The sequence below is a fragment of the Apiospora aurea genome (genome assembly GCF_038362705.1).
Source record: "Apiospora aurea strain CBS 24483 chromosome Unknown utg000009l_segment0_segment0, whole genome shotgun sequence".
In the NCBI taxonomy this organism is placed as follows: Eukaryota; Fungi; Ascomycota; class Sordariomycetes; order Amphisphaeriales; family Apiosporaceae; genus Apiospora; species Apiospora aurea.
The window spans coordinates 960,216-972,980 of NW_027117396.1; the positions used below are offsets into that span (position 1 = coordinate 960,216).

Sequence of the window (12,765 nt, forward strand, 5' to 3'; positions counted from 1 at the left end):
TGCAAGCATCATCTGGGCAACAAATCTGGGCAGTGCACACGTATGGCATAGAACATGCCTTCTTGATGTTGTTGATTATGATCGATCTTGCAGTCAATCATCCGCTGGAACTATTACTACATGTATTTCCCCCACCGTTCACTCCTTCCCCTCCCATCTTGTCCGTCATCCGACGATGACAGGCATAGCAACAGCAACAACACGGGGGGTATCATAAAATCCCTTTTCAGTCTGCTTTTCTCTTGCACCACTCCGGCGACAAGAATGTAGACTGTATATACATAATATACCTCGACGCCAACAACCCAGGCCATCTTATTTCTTCCGTACACTGTTTGTGCATGCAAGGTCCAGCATGTGTCTCGTAAAAAGGAAAAGCCATTGGTTGTAGTGCCAGTCTTCTTCTGAGCTACCCTGCCGCTAGATGCTTGTGATTTCCCCCAAAACAGAGAGGGATATCGGTCTTGGGGACGATGCTGTCACATCGCAAGGAAGTAGTTGGTGAGAAGGAATCATGCTATGGGAGAAACTTATTGGTAAGACCCCCCTCATTTGACTCCGATAAAGCCGATTCCATTTCGCGCATTGCCCACGGCCTTCTTCAGCGCCTGTTCCTCGACGTCGGTCCACTTAACGCTAAGCTCGTCCCATTTGCTGCCGGGGGTGTTGTACTCCCGCTTGAACTGGCTGTGCATGGTCTGCAGCCGGCTCATCTCGCGGGGGTCGCCGCTGCCACTGAAGACGAAGAAGGCGGTGCAGGGTGGTAAACTGTCGTAGATCTGCTTGATGCGAGCGGTGAGGCGTTGTAGAGCGTCGGCCAAGGACGCTGCTTCGTCATCTGACGGAGTCACTGTTGTGGGCGGCGCAAGGAAATTGCTGGACGCGGTCCCGTCGGCCGCGGAGGTTCTGTTCGTATTCCACCAGCCTTGGAGTGCTTCTAGTTCGCGGAAGCGGGCGAACACAAATTCGGAGCCGCCGAAGGGGATTTCTTCCGCCACGGGATCTCCTTGGACGGCGCGGAGGACGCCGGCGACGACCTCTTCGTCTGACTTGCACCCAATGCGGTACGTGGCGGCAGCCCCCGCGCCCTTCATTGGGTCACCCCAGTCGATCATGGTTGACGACTTGCCCGATTTCACGCCGCCCGTGGCATTCGCACCACCATTGGCTTTGTAGTTAGTGCCAGTTCGGTTGAGGCGGCGGAACAAGTTTTCGCCCTGGTGATCGTGGTTGCCCCAAGCTTTGCCCTTCTCGCACTTCTGCTTCACCAGGTCAAGGCAGGCTTTGGCATCCTCGATCGAGTCGTGGCCCGCCGCGCCGCCTTTTGGATTTCCCGCTTAAGGAATCGTTGGCACAGGAACTTAAGACTGTTCTTCAACGGGGGCCTCGGTTGTGGGGGTAGAGGAGTGATGTATCCACGATGAAGGGATGGGTGATTTGTAAGGCCTTGAGATCGGACTCGAGAGAATGGCCCACGAGGATCGTCCGAGGATGGAGGATATCCAGTAGTTTCTTTTGTATGTCTTGCAGTGTTGTGGTGACGGGGTCAATCATCTCCTTGGTGATACCAGAGAACCGTGTGACATAGTCGACGATAGGCTTGGCAGGCTTGACAAGCTCGTCTAAAACAACGTTTCCGCTCCAATCCACAAGACTTATTCTGGTGAGGGAAAACTCTTTCTCCCCGGTCATGCACATCTCGCAATCCAAAGCGATCACCTCGCGACCAGCAGTGATAGAACCCTGCTGGATTTCCGACTCCGGAACGTCGCCTTCTGACAGATCCTGAACTCGGGTATGAACCCAGCCTTCCTGGTCCAGGTACTCTTTCCGGCGCTCCTCGTCATCGATGAGTGCCGGGTGTAGGGTGTAGCCGTTGGGCACAAAGTCCTCCGGCATAGCCAGAAACTCGGTGATTCTGGTTCTGTCATCTTTCCAGTTGCTTGGTTCCTTGGCAGGTTGCACACCCTTCTTGGCCTTCTCCTCCGGGGATTTCTCCATCGGCGCAGTGAGCATCGTGCCCAGCGGTGAGCGCAAGTTGCCGTACTTCTCGTTGCCAGGCGTCTTCAAGGGCCAGAGGTGCTCAAACATGTCGGCAAAAGGCTGTAATATCTCTGGGAGCTCGTCCTTCTTTAACAAGCGCGGATAGTAGTCGTCAGGAGAGGTAATAGCACGAGGCCTGTCGCCGGAACCATTGGCGTCCTTGTCGTTATACGTAGCAAAATCCACATTCCGTCTGAACATGGCTTCCTCGAGGCCAGGCACCATGAGCGTGACTATCTTGCGAAACTGGGGCCGCTGTGAGACTGAAACCCATTGGGGGCCACGCCGTCGGCGAAGATGTAGAGGATCAGGTTGCGCAGCTGCTCGAGGGAAACCTTGGCTTGCAGCTTGGCATTGTAGTTGAACTTGATGGACGGGTAGTTGGAAGAGTCGGCTTTCGGGATCTTCTTTGCTTTCTTAGAAGGCCGGCTTTTCTTTTGGACCAGCTGCCATCCTTCGCCGTCGTCGCCGTCGGCGGTTTCGTCGTGTGGCTTCGCACGCTTGAGGCCGTTGGATTCGGGGGTAGGGGTGGCCGTCGCGGTCTGGAGCTTCAGCTCGGCCTCGACGGATCCGGACAAGGTAGCGGACGAGATGTCGGCACGTGCGACGCTGCCGTTGACGACAGCGGCGTCGGGATTGTTTGCGACGGCCTCCTGGACGATGGCAAGGGCGTTCGCAATATCCTCGGCCGCAGTAGTAGCGTCCATTTTGGGCACTGAGGAGCGTGTGCCGCAGGGAAGTCGGCGGCAAAGGGACGCGCGACAAGGAATGCGATGGTCGGAATGGGTATGTCAGGACATACAAAAAAGATGATGGAGTTTTGCGGTCCAGGCAAAGAATTATTGGACCGTATCGCAAAACAGGGATTATCGTGAGGGACTAGGTGCCTGTCTAGGTTGAGCCTAGCACGCCTAGCAGCCGACAATTGCATACAATTCTAGACAACTAGAGCGTGGGCAGTGGACACTGGGGGGGGACAGCGCTAAAAACAGCTGTCCCACGCTAACTTACAGCGGCTCGCGGCTCTCTGCTGATCACGGTGGGGCTCCTTACTTAATGTACCTACCTAAGGTTAGGTTAGGTACCTTCCACTTACTTCGGATCAACAATCGGATTGAACTTGAAGTCATTCCCGTCCACGCCCGAGACCCTACAGTAGGGACTCGATCAATGACCATGACAATCTCTGGGTAATTGTATCTGTTTATTGTCATATTCCAATAAGAATATCTTGTTAGGGTACCGGTACAAAACGGGGTGCATGGTTGTGTTCGAATATAACCGTGCTTATGGTGCCGTGGGATATATACTATAAGTGAGAGGAAGAACGTACATCAATACTCATGTTGGGAAACTTCCACATGCCATGTCAATGGCATCAATTGATGGGATCCGCATTACCTTGCGCAAAACATTACTTCCGGTCAGATCACTGCATGATTTAAATCGTTAGGGAAGCTTGTGGCAACCCACACACGTTCCTCACTCTCGACGATGATAATTCATATTCTTCCATCCTCGATCACATGCCAATTGAGAAGGGAAAACGCATCCCCCGAGAATTCGCATCATGGACCTCGTCACTCTGAGCTGCAATGAATGTGAAGCGCTCATTGGAACAACTACAAACGCATGGGTAAAAGTAGGCAAAACGTCCGTCAGCCCTGTTGTCGTCTCAAACTGGGACTTGGCATTTGTTGCTGCTGGTTCTATTCGAGTTGGGGAAGCCGCAACCCTGGTTGATCAATGGTATGAGCTGCTGCCATGGAAGCAAATGCACCTATTTTAACTGATGCCGACGTATCTAGCCATCTCCAAGACGTCGCCTGTCAGCTATGCAGAGCGATTCTTGGCTTCAGGTGTCTAGACACACCTTTGAACCGTGTCTTCCAAGAGTAAGCGTCCCGGGGCCCTTGGATTTCCGCCTGTTGCGTAACACCTCGGGAGGAACTGGACATCCTCACGATTAATCTTACCAAGTTCGGAAGCAATCAGGCCAATCAGATCGAAACACTACAGATGGAATTGCAGCTTCTCGAGAGCAGAGTGCAGCGCTTGGAGGCTAACACTACCCCTGCTGCCAGAATCAGCCTATGATCATACATATGGCTGAGGAACGATGGCCATATAACAACATGAAGAGAAACCACTTGACAGATTGGATGAAACAGTAGATTTTAAGGGTGCGTCCGGAGCACTCTCAAGAAAGTGGCTTTAGGGATCTTCCCAAGCGCGCAGCAGGGACTCACGCATGTCAGGATTCACGAAGTGCTAAAGAGCAGAGGCAATGCGCCTATGTGTCCATGAAATCCAGTAAAGCTCAAATTGATGCTCATGGCATATTTTGCCATATCTGCCAACATGTCTTCTTGAGGTCGGAAAAAGTGGACTAATTCCTCCTCACAAGAGACCGCTGGTCACCAAACTCTGTGTCCATGATAACCAAAGCAAGACTGGCAAGCTCCTGGACTGGCTTCAGTACAGCGTGTTTGAAGAACAGCTCGGCCTCGAGATCCTGCCCACCCTCCGCCCAGAGGCTCAGCATTTTCTTCTCATCACTGCGGCCAGGGATGGTCTCCACGTCTTTCAGCACCTCGACGGCTTCCTGGTAGGGTTGCCATTCCTCCGAGTGTGCCTTGGGTCCCCACCACGCACCCATCATCAGGGCCGCCTGCGCCACTGTTATCGAGTCGGTGACATCAAATACTTGCTTGAGTCTGCTCTCCATAGGCTCATTGATGCTGCCCTGGGCGGTGCCCGTTGCGTATCCTTGGCCCGTGTTACTGATTAGTTTTCCTACAGCAAGCATCCCCTTAACCCGGAACGGGTGGAACGGCATAGGATATTGGAAGGGGTCACAATTCAGAGCTAGAAAGCAGGAGATGGCCAGGGAGTGCGAGAATTTCCCGAGCTCTGTAAAGTATATGCTGGCCTCGGACAGGACCCGGGGCAGCGGCTCGACGGCGTAGAGCTTGTCCTTGCGGAGGGGCTCGCATTTCTTCCACCGGTTACCCAACAGCTTCGAGCGCTCAGCAAAGTCCATGTCTGCCAGGGGTTGGGAGCATTCCAAGAATATCTCATCCACTACGTGCTGTAGTGCTCCATTGGCCCTGAAGGATCCGCTAGTCGGGGAGTTGCTGAATATGTTCAGGTCAGGCGTCAGACTGAGGCGGTTCAGGCCCAGGTGAGGATAGACCTGGCAGACCTCATAAACGTCTAGATCATCCTTGCACCGTGGACAGCTGCACTGGAAGTGGTAGCGCTCATTCAGTGACCTTTTCCGATGGCTGCGGTGCAGTTCGCAGGCTGGAACACGCGTGTCAGCGTAAGCAATGGAGGAAGACATATAAGACTCCAGACAACTTACCAATATATGAGATTGTGACTTCTTCGCCCTTTTGAATGGATCGGTACGCTCGAAGTACGGCCTTGCGTCCGATGAACTGCACAAATGCACTTGGCGTGCATGAGTGGTTGGCCATGGCCAGACCCGGGTGCATATACAGGCCAGTCTGTCCAGCATCCGGGTCGAGACGGCTGAATGAGTTGACTTGCAGCTGGGAGCGGGCATGACCCTGTCAGCCAGAAGAAAGAGAAAAATGACAGATTCTTGTTGATCTCTCTCTTAGAAACCCGACAGCCCGACAGCGTACGTACCTTGCAAGCCGCTTCCAGAGCATTCGCGACATTCTGAGGGCTGGCCTCGCGCCCGAGATAATGCACAGCCCCCATGGCCTGTAGTTCCAAGTCCCGCCACGACGGGCCCTCGAGCCTCTCGGGTTCCCCGTCGCCACCATTAATATGCCGGCGAAAATCTTGGACGTGGCTCTCCAGCCTCAGCCCCGTCGACGACTCCATCTTCTCGGTCAGGAGCAGCATCTGCGCCAACGCGCGTACGGGCGTCGGGAGCGGCCGGCCCGCCGCCGCGGTCTGAGCGCGCCGGAACACTTTGCATTCCTCCTTGTGCACGCGGGCCCAGTCGGCCTTCTGGCAGGCGACGCTGCAGTAGGCGATGGCTTTGCAGCCGGTGCAGAGCCGGGGCTGCGCGCCGGGAGAGGGAAGTAGACAGGAGTTGCACACCAGCGCTTGGGTGGGGGGCGTCGGGGATCGCTATGCAGGGCTCCGCGAAGTAGGCGATCGCGTCGCCCGGCTTGAAGGGCTGGGCGGCGCGGAGGTGACGGCCGCCGGGGGAGGACGGCGTGCCGTGAAGGTTTAGGGTGCGAGGAATGGTGGGCATGCTAATCGGAGATGGTGGGGGTAGCGTGGGGTGGTGAATGTGCAGAACCTGGGGCCCTCGGGTTACGCCTCGATGTTCTTGTTCCTCAAGTAACGGCGCGCGGGCTGTTACTTGATTTGATTTTCATCAATTGTAGGCGCCAGTAGATCAAGCATTGATGAAAGTTGCCCGACGGCCATGAGCTGATGGGCAGGTGCAGTTTTGTGCCCCGCCTGTTTTCTGGGGGAAGCATGGACCGAACGACCGGATCGAAGCCTCAGATTCCGATACGCCATCGATCGACATCACAAGCGGCAAAGGACGCAGATCTAGATGGAATGCGTACCCCAATTACCCCAGATATATCTTCCTTCCTCATTCGGTAATGGCCCTAGCCCAACTTGCCTGTAAGATAACATGGTGCTCGGGGTGACTCATACAGCCGGGTGCCGTCTGCTGACAGAAGGGCTAGTGCTCATCACGCTTGTGTCGCCTGAAACTGAAGCTGGCAGATTTTGTCTATATATACCGAACAGCAAGACAGGCAGCAGTATGGGTAGAAGTGGCCCGTTGGCGAGTCGCGGCACACAGTCGAAGACAACGACGACAAGATGCCGCTAGAACTTCGGGTGTTTACTTTAGCTGATCTCCCACGCGGGCTGGAGATCGAGAAGCTTGCCTACGCACCTAATCCGTTCACGCCGTTCCTGTTCCCCGGCCCTTTCCCTGAGGAGTCCAAGAAGATGCGGTCCGAGTATTTCATCAAGGCACTCGAGCAGGATCAGACGGCGCGACACGTCAAAGTTATCGACACGGAGATCGAGGACGACGAGAACGAGCAGATGGTCGCTTGGGCCAAGGTGCACGTCTACAAGGAACCGCCTGAGCTGAGCCCCCGAGTGTTTGGTCCCGGCAGCAATGTCGAGGCCTGCGAGAAGCTATGGGGAGGCATCTTGGCCCAAAGAACCCGACTCGTGGGCGCTAAGCCGCATGTCTGTGAGTGACCTCGACTTTTCGTGCTGGGAAGTAGCAGTAGAGGCACAGTGCAACGAGTGTGTAAACAGGAAACAGATCATGGCGCACAATGCATTGCATCACAGAAATGCTGACATTAGTTCGACCTCAAGACCTGCACATGCTACAGACACATCCGACGCAGCAAGGCCGAGGAGCAGGGACGACGCTAATCCAATGGGCCCTGGAGCAGGCTCAAGAATTAGGCTTGCCTGTATATCTGGAGGCTTCTCCGGATGGCCACGGTTTGTACCTGAGGAACGGATTCCAAGACGTCGACTTGTTGGAGACTGATCTAAGCCAATGGGGCGCAAAGGACATGCACAGGATCTGGAATATGATGTGGTATCCCAAAGGGGCCTGATTACGTACTTCGTAGGCGACATGGTATTGGAAGATGCATGACAGACGGGCTGGCTGTATTTGGTTCCGACTGAGTCGATGTACGTATGTTGATCATAGTGGGGCTGAGGCAAGCTGCGGACGGATGAATACCTACTAAGTATGATGGGTAAATAAGTGCTTATCCACCGTGTAGTGACAGGGTTGTTATGCTTACGTTATGTTAGAATAATGCGCGTTATTTAAAGATCTGGCTCGTGCTCGGTACTTGACAAGGGGGTCGTTATTTCGGCCTCCTACTATGTACTGTAGTAGTACATCTTACAATAGCGGCATCCAATACTTTGGGCCTTACCTCTTCCAGCATCCACTTCTCGCTACCGAATTCCGATCATCAAGACTTGCCACCAATACAGCAGTTCGAGACATCCCAAGCACTGAGTGTATATGCTTGTTGGCGTTTACTGTTGAGCTGGCGTTCGCATCTCATCTTACGAAGCAACTGACGTCATCTGCCTTACGACGCCCGAGACACTCGATAAACGTCCCAAACTCAACGAGCCATAGAGTTTCCTTCTCCTCCTTCCCGCCAATGCTATCATCCCTCAAGAGTTGGATCACCATGGAGCCTTCTCAATTCCAACAACAAAGTGCCGACCCCCCGGCGCCGCTGCTGACCAACTGGCAAGTCGCCGCCGGCGCGGGTGAGCCCGTCGCCGTGGTCCGAGTGCGCAACCTGCAGGGGACGCTGCCCGTGGGCCGCGATGCCTGGGGCCGGGCCAACAAGGCGCAGCCGGCGCTGCTGTCGACCGAGGTCTCATTCCAGCAGCCCTTCCACGCCGCCGCCGCCGCCGACAACGTCGCCTCGGGCGACACGGCGCACTACGGCAACCTGAGCAAGCGCCTGCGCGAGGGCCTGGACCAGCTCTCGGCCTCGGCGCAGCCCCCCACGAACCCGGACGCCGTGCGCAAGGCGGACGCGGGCGAGGGCCCCAGCGCCGCCGACGCCTTCGAGATGCTCTGGGTCACCCTGACGGGCCGCGTCGTCGACGGCAGCCGCCGCGCCCTGCCGCTGGACCAGGTCCCCTTCCTCGACGCCGGCAAGCTGCGGTCGCTGACACTGACCGTGGAGCTGCCCAAGGCGTCGCTGCTGGGCACCGGCGTCACGCTCGCCGTCACGGCCTGCTTCAAGACGGGCCTCGGCGAGGAGAAGACCAACCCCTTGCAGTCGTACGCCCGCTCGCTCCGCATCCACGGCCTGCACATTCCCACGCTCATCGGCGTCAACGCCAACGAGCGGAAGGCCAAGCAGATGGTCGTGGCCGATGTGGAGATCGACCGGCTCGATACGACAAAGGACATACATCCCGAGGTGGAGAAGTTGGTTTTCGAGGTAAGTGTTGGCTCGTCCTGGAGAGAGATAAAACAGAACACTTGTAACTGATCCACTTCTACAAACCAGGTCATGGAGGGTTCTTCTTTCGAAACATTGGAGGCACTAGGAACGCTGCTGGCCGACAAGATACTAAACGAGTTCAAGATTGTTGACGAGCCCAAGTCTGCCCGCGAGCGAGGCTGGCAAGTCAAGATCAGTCTGGTCAAGCCCATTGCAGTACCATTTGCCGACTGCCCAGCGGTGGAGATCAAAGCAGGAGGTGCATTGCCTTGAGCATTTACGCTTGCTACTTGCTTGTACAATTGCAAAGGAATGAAGTAAATATCTCAGCAGGGTCACTTGTTGTCTAACGGGCGCTTCGCAGATTCTATAACCACACCAACTGCAAGCTAGTCTAGAAGCCTGTCTGCCAGTCCATTCTGTAACCCAGCATAGCAAAGAGAGGCCGGAAGTCTCTAAACTTTTCGACACAAGGGAACATCTCCGTTCGTTATCTCATCAATAAAGGCTGGGTCAGGGTCAAAGAGCATGACATGGAAATGCTCAACGGCATGGACGGACTTTAAGGAGCTCCAGTTCTTGAACCATATGTACTGTTCCATCACAGTCAGCGGCAGATATTAGACACAAAAGTGCAGGCATAAAGAAAGACAAAGAGGAAACAAACAGTTGAATAACTTACATTCTCCCTTGGCAGACGTGACCCAAACACTCTGTCTACGTAGTCATTAATCTCTTTCCTCGCCGCATTGGTGAGATCCAAGGTCTGGGGATCCTCCTCGAGGTCGAACTTTGTCCAGACAACAAGGTGCACGATGCGCTTGTCGAGGCCGTAGGGCCAGTCGTTCCAGAGCGTCTTGATGTCCTGTTCGGGGCACTCGAAGGGCCGGCCCTTGGGCATGATGGGCATCGTCCAGCGCAGGCGCTCGTTGAGGACAAAGTTCATGACGCTGCCGTGCTCGCGCCGCAGTTGCCAGTTGTAGGCCAGGTAGCGCCGCAGGTCCGAGGGCTTGCGCTGGAAGCTGCCCAGCCGGTTCGTGGCGACAATGTGCCGCACCTGGGGCCAGGTCAGGTCGCGGTACTGGTCGTCGGGCGTGCCGATGATGCCCCGGTCCTTGGCGCTCAGGTCGCGCAGGAACTCGGGGCAGTCCCGTTCGCGCTCCGACTCCGGGATGTTGACGTGCCAGTAGGGCACCGAGGTGGTTTCTGTGCTCCCCATTTCCCCCTTCCCTTTCGTGCCTAAGGTAGGTTGGTTGATAGGGAAGGCTTATATCTCGGAATAACCTTGCCTCCTCGGCTTTCTTAGGTTATCGGCTCGCGTTCCGTTTCGGGTATCCAATCAAGACAGGGGGGGGCAGATTCAAATTCTGAGCCAAACGACGGCTGTAATGCGTGGGGGGTATAAATGAGGTCCCGGTCTGTCTCAGTTGGGCGACCTCAAGGTATCTACAGTACAGCTCATCACTTGCTAAATGCTGCCGATTGATAGGCGAGTTAGCCGCAGCCATCAAGCCACAAGAGGAGGACCTGTGGGGGTCCATTACGGGGGAGGGGTGGCCTGTCTGCAGACAGCAAGAGAACAAGCAGCACTCGGGCTTTGGCAGGTAGCTACAGCTCCGGCTACGGCGACGGCTACACATACTCTACCTGTAGCTAATAATAAGTACGAGTTAGCTCGGTCTGGATTTTCCAGACCATAAAGACAATCCGATAGCAAGAATGAATGAATGTTCAGGATAGTTTCACTTTGTAAGTCGGGCCCGGCACCCCCATAGTAATAGACAGCAAGACACAAAAGAGGTAGGTAGGTACATATGCCGATTTGCATGGAGGTTACGAGTCAGATCGTGTCTCGCCCACCCAGTCCTGCTGTTCTACGCCATCGCCATCCCGACTGCACGTGGCAGTGTTTCTCGCTGTTTATTTGCTGCGGCCGAAGTATCGAAATCCAAGGATTCAGAGATATTTATCAAGGAAACCGATAAAGACGAAGAAGAAGAAAAGACACGGCTAGGCTGCCATGCCACAGCATCACATTCGGTTCGCTTGTAAATAGGGGTCGGCCTGACGTTGTCGCATATGGAGTTGAGCTCAGCTTCAGCATCCAGCTTGAGCCTCAGCGTGGATCTATAATTCATGTTCACCGATCCGGCGGTGACTTGCTGACCATCTCATCTAGGTTAGCCAGGGGCTGGCTTGTTGTACTGGAGTGGGCTCGCCCACGATGCCCACGTATGCTTCATTAACTTGGAAGCCACCCAAGTGGTATTATTTGGTGGAGACATCATGTACCACGATCCATGTTGAAGCTCAAAGTGACAGGCACCATCCAGCCTCGCAAGTTCCCGCTGGCGGGCTTTTTTTTCTCCTACGTTAGCATTTCTGCATTTTGAATGCCGCAAAGCCAAATGCGACAGGACATGGGGTTTAATTTGCCGATCTCTCTATGAGATGTGTTGACAAAGCACGTCTTCATCGTACCGACAGAGATAGACGGGTGCTTCCAGAACATCAGCTCGGAACAACATTGAAAGGAACCGTAGGCAGTGTGTGTTGTGTGTTGCAGCTTCAGTATTCAATCGCCTGCGCCCGCCGCTACGGTCCTCACCATCGATGATGGGCGGCATGCAATCTTCCGTAGCTTGGCATGGACTTCAATTGTCGAGGGTACTATGTAGCAGGTATCCCCTTAATGGCCGTAATACTGCCCCCTCCAAGCTCAAAGTAGTGTACGGACCAAGGATGGTTTAGCACAATCGGAGAGCCGTTTTAAACGTTCCACTTTCTCAGCGCGTTGATTGATTGGTTAAAACAGCCCTGTCCCGCTTTGCACGGCCCTGCTGATCTGTGGCTCTCCGTAGAGTACGTAAAACCAGGGAGGGGGCAGTATTACGGCCATTAAGGGGATACTTGTAAAAGTAGGTAGACCCTGCCGGGTACGTACCCCTCTATACTTTCAATGTATATAGACCTCACCTGCAGCTATTAGCAGCAGGAGAGAAAGCAGGCGGGATGCAAGCCATCTCCTCCGGTCCTCCACCTGGCCAATCCTACACAGGATTTCCGACCTTTATTGATATCTCTACCTCCATCCGTCCCACCAACCAACCAGTGGTCAGAGACGAGACTTACTTGGCCCAGGCTCTAGAACGCACAGTCTGCCGATGGCGGTCTAGGGACCCCTGCCAGTGCCACGCCACAAGTTGCGATACTAAGTAGCTGGACCTCCTCCACAGCGCTGTACTTGGACGTGTACGTACAGCTTCTCGGGCGCATTCCACCAAAAGGCGTTTTTCTCATGACATCTGGACTCCTCCAAGGGCCGGAAATTTGGCCCGAGCCTATCCAGGTCAGGCTGTTAATCAGGTTGTCAGGTACCACGGCCTGGTGGACATTAATTTGACCTGTGGGAGGATGAGGCTCAGAGGTGTCAATAGAATACCTACACGTAGTCTCCTGGAGCAACGGCATATTGCTGCGCGAGGTGGCCGAAAGGTGCCGGGCCGTACTTCGATAGCCCTTGAGGCGTGTAAAGTTCAGTAGTATGCATCGAGGGCTGTTACCGTCCAATGTAGGCAGGCAGGCAGGCGGGCAGGCAGGCAAGTAGAGGCTGAATGAAGTACTTAAGGACAGGCCAGCACGGAGTGAAGCTCCTGGCGTACCTATCGAGTCTGTCCATTCCAGTGCTGTGAATTCTGCTTCCTCCCTTCCATCATCCCGCATTGCCGAATTTGCCATTTCGTCATCGCTTGGT

General features: G+C 54.8%; 5 protein-coding genes across 5 annotated transcripts; 2 read left to right on the forward strand and 3 right to left on the reverse strand.

Moving 5' to 3' along the window:
- Positions 1 to 548: 548 nt before the first annotated feature.
- PG986_013420 (RNA exonuclease) lies at positions 549 to 2,750 on the reverse strand (the record flags this gene model as incomplete). Its single annotated transcript, XM_066849642.1, has 3 exons — positions 549 to 1,321; positions 1,380 to 2,289; positions 2,328 to 2,750. The coding sequence occupies 3 exons, from the start codon at positions 2,748 to 2,750 to the stop codon at positions 549 to 551; spliced, it is 2,106 nt and encodes a 701-aa protein (XP_066693785.1).
- A 1,682-nt stretch (positions 2,751 to 4,432) lies between these two features.
- On the reverse strand, positions 4,433 to 6,280 carry PG986_013421 (uncharacterized protein; the record flags this gene model as incomplete). The annotated part of the gene is made up of 4 exons (XM_066849643.1): positions 4,433 to 5,349; positions 5,411 to 5,618; positions 5,701 to 6,084; positions 6,122 to 6,280. The coding sequence occupies 4 exons, from the start codon at positions 6,278 to 6,280 to the stop codon at positions 4,433 to 4,435; spliced, it is 1,668 nt and encodes a 555-aa protein (XP_066693786.1).
- A 590-nt stretch (positions 6,281 to 6,870) lies between these two features.
- Positions 6,871 to 7,637, forward strand: PG986_013422 (acyl-CoA N-acyltransferase; the record flags this gene model as incomplete). Its single annotated transcript, XM_066849644.1, has 2 exons — positions 6,871 to 7,255; positions 7,387 to 7,637. The coding sequence occupies 2 exons, from the start codon at positions 6,871 to 6,873 to the stop codon at positions 7,635 to 7,637; spliced, it is 636 nt and encodes a 211-aa protein (XP_066693787.1).
- A 600-nt stretch (positions 7,638 to 8,237) lies between these two features.
- Positions 8,238 to 9,284, forward strand: PG986_013423 (uncharacterized protein; the record flags this gene model as incomplete). The annotated part of the gene is made up of 2 exons (XM_066849645.1): positions 8,238 to 9,008; positions 9,078 to 9,284. The coding sequence occupies 2 exons, from the start codon at positions 8,238 to 8,240 to the stop codon at positions 9,282 to 9,284; spliced, it is 978 nt and encodes a 325-aa protein (XP_066693788.1).
- Positions 9,285 to 9,466: 182 nt separating this feature from the next.
- Positions 9,467 to 10,230, reverse strand: PG986_013424 (uncharacterized protein; the record flags this gene model as incomplete). The annotated part of the gene is made up of 2 exons (XM_066849646.1): positions 9,467 to 9,604; positions 9,694 to 10,230. The coding sequence occupies 2 exons, from the start codon at positions 10,228 to 10,230 to the stop codon at positions 9,467 to 9,469; spliced, it is 675 nt and encodes a 224-aa protein (XP_066693789.1).
- Between the last annotated feature and the right edge of the window lie 2,535 nt (positions 10,231 to 12,765).